The sequence below is a fragment of the Sus scrofa genome, chromosome 18 (genome assembly GCF_054392235.1).
Source record: "Sus scrofa isolate SSC_HxYL_T2T_F1_AM1 chromosome 18, Sscrofa_HxYL_maternal_Yorkshire_Landrace_v2.0, whole genome shotgun sequence".
Taxonomy (NCBI): Eukaryota; Metazoa; Chordata; class Mammalia; order Artiodactyla; family Suidae; genus Sus; species Sus scrofa.
In genome coordinates, this window is record NC_139400.1 from 63271385 (window position 1) to 63285352 (window position 13968).

At 43.2% G+C, this 13968-nt stretch overlaps 1 protein-coding gene across 9 annotated transcripts in view; it reads right to left on the reverse strand.

Moving 5' to 3' along the window:
• Positions 1–4269: 4269 nt before the first annotated feature.
• CDK13 (cyclin dependent kinase 13) overlaps positions 4270–13968 on the reverse strand; it is a 120400-nt gene continuing 110701 nt past the window's right edge. For 5 of the 9 annotated variants that reach the window (XM_085004887.1, XM_085004886.1, XM_085004885.1 and 2 more), the window contains 3 exons: positions 12161–12366; positions 8864–9136; positions 4270–7291 (listed from right to left, as the gene is read on the reverse strand). In XM_085004887.1, coding sequence (XP_084861013.1) covers positions 6438–7291; positions 8864–9136; positions 12161–12366 — 1333 coding nt within the window. In that variant the 3' untranslated portion in view covers positions 4270–6437. Of the gene's footprint in view, positions 7292–8863; positions 9317–12160; positions 12367–13968 lie in introns of all 9 variants that reach the window. The other 4 variants (XM_085004883.1, XM_085004882.1, XM_085004881.1 and 1 more) reach the window with 1 other exon arrangement.

A 13968-nucleotide genomic window follows, 5' to 3' on the forward strand; every position in this document is an offset into this window, starting at 1 on the left:
AATGGTCCAGTATTAGATTCTAGTAATGGAATTGTGCCCATACCATCAATAGACCAAAGGAGAAAACGCTGTACAATGAAAAAGCATTTGATCCTAATAAATGGGCTTCATGAATATTCTTAACATTCTATTTCTAACCTATAGTTTAAATTATACGTGAATGAAATCTGAAAATCATAAAATCAGAAATGAGAAGGCCCATTATCATATTCAATCAAATGAAAACTATTAGAAATAAATGTGGCCAACAGCTTTCCCATATCAGCAGACTAGTTTAAAATATTATCTGTAATAATATGAAGAGCCCATTTCTAGAAGCAACAACAACAAAAAATGGAAACTCTTAAAAAACAGCATATCGGAACTACAGTAAAGAAAATTTCAGCTCAGTGGGTTAAGGATCCGGCGTTGCTGTGAGCTGTGGTGGAGGCCAGCAGCTACAGTTCTGATTCGACCCCTGGCCTAGGAACCTCCATGTGCCACAGTTGCAGCCCTAAAAAGGAAAAGAAAAAGAAAGAAAATTTCAGAACTTTTCATGAGAAACACAAAAACTGAACCAAACAAAAACAAATTCCTAATTTAAACAGTATATTTAAAAGTTAAATTCTGTTCCATCCTGTTGTCTGCTGTGCGCTACATACACGTTGTTGTAGGAGCGGCGATAGTGCTGAGAAAGACAGTGACAAACGTCTGGTTTACAAAGAGAAATCCAAGTGTATCTCTAGCCAGGAGGAGGAGGATCGAGGGTGGAACACGACTGGGAGCCCAGAGACAGCCCCAAGACAGACAGCTATTGTAAAACGGGGCGAGGACGGACTGTTTAACCAGAGCTGTGGGCATCATGAGCACGGTAGCTCAGAGGAAGTATGATGTTGGGTCAGAACCTCACAACATCTAACAAAATAAATTCTAGAACCATTTAGAACTAAATGTAAAAGCAGAAAGCCAGAGAAATAAAATAGCGTAAAAGGTAAAACCATCTTGCACTGGGGGGAGACCTTTCTAAGAAGTTAAAAGAGGAGTTCCCGCCGTGGCGCAGTGGATAATGAATCCGACTGGGAACCATGAGGTTGCGGGTTCGGTCCCTGCCCTTGCTCAGTGGGTTAAGGATCCGGCGTTGCCGTGAGCTGTGGTGTAGGTCGCAGACGCGGCTCGGATCCCACATTGCTGTGGCTCTGGCGGAGACCGGTGGCTACGCTCCAATTGGACCCCCAGCCTGGGAACCTCTGTGTGCCGTGGGAGCAGCCCAAGAAATAGCAAAAAGACAAAAAAAAAAAAAGTTGTTAGATGAACAGCCTTGACCACACATTAAATTTTCCTTTATCATAGTTTACAAAGGGCTATCTTCCTTACGTAAAGTTTTTCAAAGCTACATACATACATAATAACTAAACACGAAAAATTAATAAAAGAAACCTGGCTAACCTGGCTAACTTCATGATTCCTCACCTGTCAACTTGGCAAAGACCCGAAGATTTTATAAATATGCAGCAGAGCTAAATGAGAAGGGAGAGTGGTAGGTCTGTAAAACTTCCAGATCCCTTCTGAGGGCAACGTGGACACAGCAAAAGTTTAGAAGTGCACTCTTTAGATCAGCAACTCCAGGAAATTAGGTTTGTATATTGGTATTCATACAGATTTTCATCACTTTGTTATCTATAACAGAAAAGTTAGAAATATTTTGTGTCCAGCAGTGAGGAATTTTTAAGTTATGGTTCTTCTATAAAGGAGTAATTTACAATCACCAAAAAGAGGAGAAAATTTAATTGCTGAAGGATGTTCACAAACCATTACATGAAAAACTCTTAATTACAAAGCTACAGGCAGCATCATCCTGTTTTTAAGGAAAACATCGATCAGAGGCAAAATACTAACGGTTATCTCTGTATGTGTTCCTACCCTTTCAAATATGTACAAACATAAAAAGAAGAAAAAAAACAGGGTTCCAGGTTTAAAGTATTGCCTATAGAGCATGACACAGTGGATAACAAGTGACCCTCTCCCTCAGATTGGATTATTTCTCAAGCAAGAAGGAAACAAGGCTAACAACAGCCTGGAGTCTTAGGGCGGTTTGTTTTCGATTATCCAAGTCTTTCCGCTGTTAAACAAATGGGTTCTATTACACCCATTTAGAGTTACCAGTTATGAGACTTCACTAAAAATTCTCTCACAACAGTATGCTGATACAACACATTAACTAACTGTGGAAAAACTTGAGCGATTCCCACAGAGCCTCACTTTCAATGCAGCATTTCAACTAGAAACACATTTGAATGGGATATTTGAATCCGAAGAGCGAATTCTTTCCAATAGAACAAAATTTTGTTTCCCGTCTTCAACTGGTAACTAATTTTCTCTTAATAGCTTTTATTCTTAAACTGCTAACAGTTTTAAGAACTTATCTGGAGAGGCCTTTGGTAAATGACAAACCATTGCTTTCCCCATAAAACGGCTTGAAATTATAAAAACTTGAAAGAATTGGAAACAATGTCTGCAGGTCTGACGATATCAATCTTCCTCCTACAAATAGAAAATACGTTGAAATAAAAGATTGTCTTACTAATTGTTACAAATATAAAGTAACTACGGTCTTAAAAAAAGAAACTGAGGAATCTCCTTCTTCAAGACTAACCCGTATATAAAAAACAGGATCTCATCAAGTTTTATTAACTAATTAAGTTTTCTAAAATTTCATTTTTTTTCTGAAGCCTTTTTTTTGACCTCTAAAAGCCAACTGGGTTAAACGAGTCGTTCAGCATATTCTAAACGGAACAGTTTTATTTTACCGTAACCCTGGCAAGGACTGTAACAAATTTCTCAGTGAGAAGTTAAGCATGTTCTAGAGCATTTAGGTGCGGCTTAGAGGGACAACCCTGGTGAGCCACCTCAACGTCATTCTTCTTAGCTGTGAACATGGCCCAGGTGACTTTAGATTATTGGGACATCCTGTTGAGAATTTTAAAGTATCAAAATCAGCATCGCAGGGCATCACTAGATCTTTATTCAAATCTATTTTAGATTTACCTTTAAAAAAAAGAAAAAGTTCCTAGGGAGAAAACCTGTCTAAAATTAATTATACATCAAACACAGCAAAACTTTAACTGAGAAGTACCAGTAGGATTAGTGTGGAAGCATTTAGCCCATTTACCTCCCATTCTTCTCAAGAAATCTTAGTACTTCCTACCAATGAGCCTACTGCAAACCAGCCAGATGCAACCGAAATTGTGTTTTCATCCCTGAGTTTCCAACTGTTCTATTTAAGCAGAATTTTCTCTATTAAAATTTGACTTTAAAATTTTAGAGACACATTTTTATCTTTTACATTCACTTATGTGTAATTTATATACAGCTGAAAAGTAGCAAATACTACCAGCTTCTCCATTTTCAAAATCTTCTTGCTCATATGATTTAAAGCCTTTCACGTGGACTGACAAATCCCAAGTACTAGAACAGAGAATAGTACCTGGCACTCGGTAGTTACGGAATGTGTGGCGCACCCGACAGAGTGAAGCTCTGGATCACAGCTAAAGCGTTATCTTAATGCGTCCAGAAGACATTTCAATCAACAAACCCTTAAAATGAGTCTTAAAATTTCATGGGTGACTTCAGCTCTGCAACAAATAATGGTTTGAAGACCTGGGAAACATACTGATTTAAATACAGAAAAACCTGCTGTGTCAGAGACACAAATGGGAATTTCACATGGGAGAGAGCAAACGGGGCCTTCTTTATTAGGTCCATCTTTTCTTGTCTTTGGCGTTTCTTTTACAATCTGACTCACCTGTTTCTTCCGAAACAACTTAAGCCATATTTTATGTTCCTTAAACATCACTCCACAGTGCTCGAGGATTACTGCAGTTATTGTGACATACAGAATTAGCGATTTTCAAATCCTACCCTTTTTATTAAGCCAAATTCACTCAAGTATAAATTCATTTAAAAGTATTAAATGGAAGGATGGATGCGTTAAGATTTTGATACTGAATTTCATCAATGCTAAGAAATAACCTTTCATATAATAACATCTCTGAATTTGGGGATTATTTTACAACGGATGAATCTTAGCATTGCGTTGTGGTTTAACTGGCAACATCTTTCCTAACTGGAACATAAAATATGCTAAGTCTCACCGTCAGTGCGGCCTTGGGGAAATACCAGGACCTGGCCTCTTCCAATTTTCGATTTCAAGCAACAATTTCCTTGTCCTCCCAGCCACTCTCCCAACATGAATACGTAACTGAAATGTTAGGAAAAACTATCCAAACACAGTTCAATTTTATATAAAATATTTAATTTTTAAAACACAGGCTATTCATGTCACATAAATATCTTCGATTGTAGGTTAGCTGCTATGGTCAGCAGAGTTATCAAGTGTGACTATTAAGAATAACTTAGATACTGTCGCTTACAGGAAAGTCTAAAGCTCTAAGACTCACCATATTAAAACTTCAGATACTTGAATACTGTAGCTATTTTGCTAAATTTTAAAATATTTCTTCACTTCCTGCAATGCAGTTTTATTATAAGTTGTTAGTATTCAATATTCAAATAAAAGCAAAGTAATTTTTCTTCCATTCATTTTTTTCTCCCCAACAACAAAAGATTCCATCAAAAGATAAAATGGTCAACTGACATCAACTCATTTTATAGCAGTAAAATGGTAAATTATTCACTTTAAAAATATTTTTACCGTCACCAAACTATAATGCTTCCATATACTGTTTTGAAATGAAGGTTCGCAAGTCAGAGGGCAGAGGATCAAAAGACTGACTTTAGAACTGGAGCGATTTCCATTTGATAACAGTTGTTCCAATTTGAGATATCAAAAAAAAAAAGGTTACCAGGAGAACAGTTAAAACGAAACGGTTCATTGGCACAGCTCTCCTCTCCGGAGTCTGTTTTGCCATTTGGTGCTCATGGAAACACTGGCTCTTTACCTTTGGCTCCTGTCTGTCTAGGGTCATCACAACGGAATCTGTCTGAGGTGCACAGAAGGTCGGTCAGACCCGACACCTTTATGGTTTCAGTAAGGGTTAGTCCACCATTCTTTGCTGCTTTTCATGGGAAAAAGACGTCAAAAATGAACTAAAACAAAGTTACTCGAGGTGTGGCAGAAGAAGCCCTAATAAACCTCAGAGAAGGTGAGAGGAGGGAAGAGGTTCTCTTGCACTACTTTGTCTTTTTGCTTCAGCAACCTCGATCGAGGCCCTGTCTGTGGTTAACGAGTCAAGCGAACAGAGTAACTGTGTCTTGACGTGGCAATTGCGGAACTTAAACCGGGGTGTTTGCCACCCCTCCCCCGGGAACCCTAACAGAAGCTCTTGCACGTTCGGTCCTCAGGCCTTGCTTCTGTCCCCCAATTACCCATCGCAGCAAAGGCCACAGGGCCAGCGGGGCGGCCTGACGGAACACCGCGCTCTAAAACCCTCCTGGCTGTTCCCTTCAACCGCTTGAAGAGCAGCGTGTGCTGGCGGGAGCTGGACTCCCTTTCTCAGCTCTCACTGCCCGATCCAGCGAGGGCAGCAGTGGGTCCCTTCCGGGAACAGCCCAGAGACGGGCAGGAGGGCAGCCTGGCAGGCGGAGGGAATGGATCTGCCAGGAAGCGACCGGGCAGCCCCTGAACACGGGCGAGCTCCCTGCCTCTCACCACAGTGCACTGGTTCCCTTCAGGGACAAATGGGTGTAGCGGTGAACTGTTTTTCCAGACCTTAAGCTTTTTTTACCTGTTAAGAAGGCACTTACTTACCCTCCCCAACCCGCCCATATTTTTCATAGAAAACCCACTATTTCGTTTGAATGCATTTTGCTCTGATAATCTGCAAAATAAAACAAAAATAACGTTGACCATTTGTTTTATATAAAACTGTTGCATCAAGAGAAAGGTTGTGTTTTATTTTCTGAAATGAGCACAAAGTACACCTTTCACAATAACACTGAAAGCAGGTGCAAAGACTGACAGTGACCTTGGACTAAAGGTAGCTTCGTAAAAAGAAAAATACCAAATAAATCAGTGCCCTTTCTGATTGTTGTAAAACTGGAGGGGGGTAGGGGTTGTTTGTTACATAAAAGTTGGTCCAAACTTACAAAAAAAGCACAAATGTGCATAGTTCAGAAGATCTGCGAGAGGGGCCATAAGACTTTTATGTCCCTAAGATCGGCATCCACTTAAAACTGCAAGAATACAAAATAAAATTGTTAACTAGAACTTGTGAAGATGTACAATCAATAGATCTAGTTTTTAGAACAGCATGAATTTAAGCAAAGGTGGGGGTTTTTTTGTCTTTTTTTTTAAACTATTGTATGCAAGACCCTTTTCCACATAAAAATAAAGCTGTTGTTGAATTAATATTATTCAAGTCTCTTGGATTTGCTGCCTGAAATTGCAGCTAGAAAAGTCTTTCCAGATAAAAATGATGTGCCTGAGGAAAAACAGATGCTCAGTATGGTAACCCTCTGCCTCGACCTCTGCCAGCCGATGTGCTGATGTGTCCCCGGTACCCCTGTGCGTACCCAGGTCCCTGCGCAGGGGAAGTCCAGGTCTGTCCGTGCAGGAGCCCGGGGCCGCCCGGGTTCTCCTGTAAGTTGCCCCCGTAGCTGTAGTTGTGCATCTTTGCGGGCAGAGGGTGCGCGCTCTCGGGCCCCGCGCCAGGGTCGCTGCTGTTGGCCAGGACGGCGATGGGCCCGTGGCTGTACTCGAATCGATGGTCCTTGTCTCCGCTGAAGAGCATGGGGCCTGCACTGAGGTACATGTCTCCGTACCCAGCCACCGAGCTGGGGAAGGACTCAGAAAAGGCGGGCGGCGGAGGCGGGCCGCCGGAGTGAGATGACGCGGTACCGTAGGTGTCCACGGGCTGCACGTCCGAGCTGCCCAGGAAGCTGCGCCGTTCCAAGGGGGGGCCGGAGCCGCCCCCCAGCCCGTCGCTGCTGCCGGCGTAAGAGGCAGAGGAGAAAGACGACGCCCCGAAACTGTCCTTGTAGTCCGAAGGGGCCGCGTAAGTGTCTCCCGCCTGGTACTCAATGCCACCCTCCCTTTTGGGGTCCTCCTGGGGCTGGTGCTGAGCGAGGAGCTGCAACAGAGCTGCTTTCACGCCAGCATGCGGGTCAGTCAACGAAGAACTAGTGGTGGGTACGTGCTGGTTTTCTGTCCGATAATCCAGATCCTCTTCGGTGGCCGGGGGGGGTTCCGGGGGCTCCGGCGGGCGCTGATCAGGGGGCAGAATGCGGGGCCGGTCTGGCTCGGGGGCGGGCTCCAGGATCCTCCGGTCTTGGTGCGGCATGAGGTCATCTTGCCCTGAGTGAAACAAGGCGGAACAAGACAGTCAGGAGTTACCATGGAAAGCCAAAGGCTTTCCAAAGAGTCAATGTTTTCCTCTCTGGCCAAAAGAAAAAAAAAAGTCAAATAAAAAAGCAAAAGGGCTCATACTGCCTGCTACTCTTTGGGTCTACACTGACAGAAGAATCTTCTTCCCCCCCCCCTTTTTTTTTTTGCTTTTTAGGCCCGCACCAGCGGCATATGGAGGTTCCCAGGCTTGGGGGGCGAATCAGAGCTCCAGCTGCCGGCCTCCACCACAGCCACAGCCACGCCAGATCCAAGCCACCTCTGCGACCTACGCCACAGCTCACGGCAACGCCGGACCCTGAACCCAGCGAGGCCAGGGATCGAACCTGTGTCCTCATGGTTCCTACTCGGATTCATTTCTGCTAGAATTTTCTTGTACTTGGCTTTTCAAAGGCATCTCACATATACCTATTGCTTGAAGAAAAAAAAGCTATTATATACTGTATACTGCCTTGGTCAATTATCTGCTGTAGCCGGAGATTATTTCTTAACCACAGGTTTACGTAAGAAATATCTACAGCGTTCATAATCAGTTTCGTCACACACGATTTTTATTTACTTATTTATTTTCGTTGTCTTCTTGCCTTTTCTAGGGCCGCTCCTGTGGCATATGGAGGTTCCCAGGCTAGGGGTCTAATTGGAGCTGTAGCTGCCAGCCTACGCCAGAGCCATAGCAATGCGGGATCTGAGCCGCGTCTGTGACCCACACGACAGCTCATGGCAACGCCGCATCCTTAACTCACTGAGCGAGGCCAGGGATGGAACCCGCCACCTCATGGTTCCTGGTCGGATTCGTTAACCACTGCGCCACAACGGGAACTCCCTTATCACACACAATTTTTAAAGAATCAATTCCTAGGAATACCCAGACTAAGAAACCAACCTAGGTGTTCCCGTCACAGCTCTGCAGGTTAAGAACCCAACTGGTATCCATGAGGATGTGGGCTCAATCCCTGGCCTTGCTCAGTGGGTTAAGGATCTGGTGTTGCTGAAAGCTGCAGCTGAGATCTAGCGTGGCTATGGCTGTGGCGTAGGCTGGAGGCTACAGCTCAGATCTGACCCCTAACCTGGGAACCTCCATGTGCTGTGGGTGTCTAAAAAGACATTAAATAACCAAGGAAGAAATCAACCTATAACCAATGGCCTGAACATTTTCAGAACATCTATCAAAGCTACTAAAAGATTATAGGGAGTTCCTATTGCGGTGCAGTGGAAACGAATCTGACTAGTATCCATGAGGTTTTGGGTTCAATCCCTGGCCTTGCTAAATGGGTCGGGGGTCCGGCATTGCCGTGAGCTGCGGCGTAGGTCGCAGAGGTGGCTTGGATCTGGGGTTGCTGTGGCTGTGGTGGAGGGCGGCAGCTGGAGCTCTGATTCACCCCCCAAGCCTGGGAACCTCCACATGCCGCAGGTGCGGCCCTAAAAAGCAAAAAACAAAAAAACACCACACATGACAGACAATCATCAAGAGCAAGAGGACGGCGAGACCGCGGCGGGTCAGCGGTCTGCTCTGCGCACACTCACCCGACACCGGAGTGCTAGGCTCTGGAGGGGGCCGGAGGTGTGATGCCGCTTCGTGTCCCGATCCGTTTTCCCCCTCCTCTAGAAGCACATCTTTCTGCTTTGACTGCTGAGCCTTTATCAACTGAGTCAACAGAACCGCAAATGCGCTCTGCACAGCCGCCTGGGCAGCATCAGCCTCCACTTTGGGCTGGACATTCTGAGAAGAAGGCTGAATTCCTCCCAATGGTTTCGAAGACTCCTGCTGTGGTGTTGATGGGTCTGTCTGTTTTTCACCTGTTGCCAAAATTCCAGCAGGAAGGTTTATTTTATTTAGCTGCTGTTGAGTCTCAGAGTTTACCTTAATGTTCAACACTTGGACAAAATCAGCCACACTAACACTTGTTTTAGACTGTAGTAGGTTTAGTAGAATTGCCAATTCACTGTGGTTTAACTGCTGTCCAGGGCCTGTTTTTACTAGAGACAAAATGTGTATTAATTAGAATTGCCATAATTCACAGCTCCCCCCGCCCGCCCTGCAAAATGGGTCTGCATTACCATATCAAAATGTATACTGGAAGGACACTACTTAAGAAATACTGCAAGAAAGGCATCTCCTTCTAGTTCAATTTCACATACATCTAAGATGTAGCTGCACGTAAATTTAAAAAAGAACTGCAGTCCACTTTGAGTACATTATCTTCAAGGGTAAATACTTCGAAAGGAAAACCAAGACCCCCCGCTAGAACCCACCCTACAGACAGGACCAGGGACGGCACCTGTGAGAGGGTGCGCAACGGTGGTGATGACGACCGACCACGACAGGGATGCTTTCAGATCCCTCCTAAGCATCCTATGGCCTCTATTCCTCACAACGACCTGAGACGGCAAACATTATTACCAGCCCTATTTTTTTACTCCCAAAGAGGTTCGCTGCACAAAAGTAAGTTGCACAAGGTCACAAACGCTGTAAGCAGCAGAGCTGAGATTTGAACCCAGGTATCGAGTCCGAAGACAGAACCCGTAACCACTCACCATGCCGCTTATCCAAAATAACGCTTGTTACCTAAGAACTTGACCTTATATCTGCAGTAAATTCAAACTGGGATTTGTAGATCGTTGATACAATGTATTTTATTCAAATTACTTTGTTGAAAGGTAAGCTCTGGTTAAGTGAGGAACTCCCACAGAAGCTTGCTTATCATATGCACATAAGGTAGTATTAAGTTGTTTTTCTTTTCGTAATTTTCAGTTTAGACTTGTGATGGTTTACACAGGTTTTTATGCAAGTTTATTTGAGTCATATATAACAAGGCTCAAATGCATACATTACCATATATGTTAACTGATAATACAGATACTGATGAGCGATTACCATAACCACAGATGACAGACTACTAGAACTCCAAGAAGACGTGAAAGTGAAGAATGATGCCATTTTAAACTATATTCTACCTTAATATACTTTGACATCATTTTCATTCGTTCTTAATATGATTTTTAGATTAGTTCAAAACAAACTCTTGCAGTTCTGCCTGTGACCCACAGGTATTAAGCAGCAGCCAGACGTGTTTGCTACACTCCGAGAGCCAGTTTCCCTCATTCCGTCTTTCATCTCTCTACCTGCAGAGTCAGTCTCCTCATAAGCTCCGAGAAGTACAGTGTAACTCTGGTGTCTCATCTACAGAAGGGATCTTTTTATTCCAAGACACTGATGATGAAGAAAATGGATCAAAGATGATTCACTCCTATTTCAAAAACCCAGAATTCTCACTTCTTAAGAGGGGCAGTTTGGGGGAAAGAAGGAACCAAAAAAATAAAATGAAACTCTCCACCTCTGACAGAACTCTAAGTATGTAGAGCTAAGAAACAGTAACGAAATGAGCCCAGGATTCATTTTTTGTTCGTCAGAACAGAGGGAAGGACCAACCTTCCATTCCACCAGGTTTGCTGGTGCCTGCTCATGAGGAGCAGCAGAAACAAAGCCCTGGGGTCTGTTACGGACAGGGGACCACCACCCAGACTCCCTGCTGCTACCAGCTCAAATCCTTTTTCAGCAGGAGATGGTTTAAAAAAAATCTTTTTTCAGGTAACATAAACATAAACTAAGAAAACTTCTTGTCACGTCTCTTCTGTCTTTCTCCCAAGTTTACAGTTTTAACATGGAGAGAAACCACAATGTACTCGATACACAACACACGTGTGCTTTTCTCCCAAGGTACATATCGTATGGTAACCGTAAACCTATGCGGGGAATTCACTGTCTCAAGAAACTGAGGTATTCTTCAGAGTGACAACCAGCTACTCGCTGGTTTTTACAGTAACATGCGTCAGCGCCTTCAAGTCGTCGGACCAAGGCCAGGCATAAGCTTACAGATTACACGGGAAAGCATCCATGGAAATCTTCCTCAAACTTGCTCAGCGAATCCAGCCTCTACTTGATACTTCACCACCAAAAGTTCAATCTGACCCAAAGACCTGTTTTACTCAACGAACAGATCAGTATTTACTCATCTCTTCGTAAGTGCCGGACTACTTTGTCATGTTTCATAAAACACCGCCTCCACACACACATGTACCTGCTCCCTATCAGTTTCTGTCTTCATAAAAAAATTAAAGCTGAATGTGTTCTGGATCCTTGAGGAAAAATGAGGGGTCAGAGTCTATTTTTTGAGAAGGTGTTAACTACATGAGAAAATGAAGTTAGCAACACACACTTCTGCCAACACTGAAGAGGCTGGTTTCTCGTGAAGCAGCTTACTCTTCCCATAGACGGAGTCAGAGGAAGAAATTTAAGTTTCCCCAAAATGGCCTTCTTTATGATTCTTCGTCATTTTTGGCACACATATCGGATTTCGATACTTGGGATTCTACACTATAATGGAAAACACGTTGAAAATAACCTGAGAACGTAATAAAGGCTATGAAAGCGCCTCTACGGTGGTTTTGGCCGTTTTCCTACATCTCCGCCTTCTTCGTAAGCATCCAGACAACGAATGCCGAGCCTCACTGAGGAGAGTGTGAGTGAAAGACCTACTGGCTCCCACACTAGGGAACACAAGGAAATACAGAAATCTGACCCATCACTAATTACATGTAACTTGATGCTTTCTTCATAAATTAATCTTACCTTGAGATTGCTTAATACTGTGGTGCCAGTAACAGTGAAACATCTGTACTGGCCCAAGCAAATAACAAGGCCGCAGCAAGGTCAGGGAATAAACCAATCTTCAGCCACAAGGGCTTTAACACTAGAGCAGCATAACCAATGCCAGCCAACCAACAATGTGGAGAAAACCAGCCCACGGAATGATTACTGACCAGGTGCTACATTCGAGTTGCCCTGAGATTTCAGCTGTGAAGACGGCAGCACACCCTGAGGTGTGTTGGTTCTGCTGTCATCCATGCCCAAAGACAAGTCCTTTCTGGGGGCTTTAACTGTGGAAACATCATCAGCCATGCCCATCTGCTTCTGCCTTCTTCTCTTTTTACTCCATAACTCATGACAATCTTGCCATAAAGGAAGGCTAGAAAAGAAAAAAGTATTAAGTCATTCGTCAGTGGCATTTCTCAACAATGACAAAACGCAAGCAATCACTGCACAGCACCAAGGCTGCCGCCCCCACGCTCCCACAAGCTGTTCTTAAATATTTCAAACACAGGCTGTGCAAACTCCTTCCATAAACATCATCCTTGATGCCTCACCTCCTTCAGGGCTTTACCTCATAGACAATCTATTTTTCTGTGGCTTCTGAATGATCAACGACTAATAATTTATTACCACTGTGAATGAAGAATACATGGTCGTAACAGTAGGTTACTACTATCCTTGATGCAATCGTTTAAAGCTACTTCTTATCATAGTAAAACACACATTGAATCAGACATGAAAAAAAAGATGAAAAAAACGTCACTTGCAGAAACTAGACATAGGACTAAAAAGCAGTAAAGGCTAGGATGTAACATTTGTGAAAATTTCCTAGTACAAGCTGCTTACTTAATACCCTCTTGCTTCCATGATCAAATGCTTGAGAATTAAAGTGATGCTACAGAGTTTCAAAAAGAGTCTGCACTCGGGGTCTTCCCTCATCATGGAGGACTCTGAATAACTAGCAACTATCCAAATTAGCCACAGTCTGAAGCATTCTACCTGTGTAATTTCACAAAACTGACAACCCTGCATAGCAACTTTTGCTTAAAGAAAGACAGAAATATTTGATTTATAAACAGTCTCCTTTTACCCTGCCACAAATTCCAATGGGGGATTACTATGACATCTATTTTAAAGATAAGAAAATTGAGGCTTGGAAAGGTTAATAAACTTGCCCAGAATATCTGTAAGTTCCCTTAAGCAGCCCCAACCTTTCCTTCCACCTGCCTGTGTTTACAGGAAGCACACCTGGAGCTGCTCTAAGACACGTGCCTTATCCACACGTCCTCTTTCCTAAAATTGGTCTTTGAAAAGGGCCTGCGTGTTCAGAAAGCTCTTTCACACTTCATCTTGCACAATTATTCTTATCTCATGTTATAAAGTCATATGCAACAACATGATCAATTCTTAGCAACAGATAAACTTAAGCTTAAAAAAGTCATTCCCAAAAGATTACAAAGAGCATGACAATCTTTCATAAAATTAAAAGCAACTAAAATTGTAAAATATAACTGTTTCATGAATACATATAGATGGCAACACAAAGTATATACAAAAGAGAACGGACGATGGTTACCTCAGGCGGAGGAAGGCAGGGGGACAGGTTGTGGTGGGAGAGGGTATGATATGAGTAGAGGAAGCTACCGTCGAAGTTCTAGCTTGTATTTGGTAGGTTCATGGCTGCTTATTAACATCATTTAAAATAACTAATTAAATCATGTAACTAAAAGAAAGAGAGCCATGCATGGACCAATGATGGGTGACACAAGGATTATGAGTAAACCAAGTCTATGCACCTGAGGTCCAAAAACAGAACAAAGGCATACCTCTCAGCCATCTTACTATGGTGCATTGCCTCAGCGTGTAAAAACCTCCTGGAGTAACAAACAAAGGGACAATTTGAAATATTGATATTGGGAAGCTTTTCGGCATCATACACCTGCCAACGACTTTCCTGTGAGTGTGAGTGTGTGTGTCT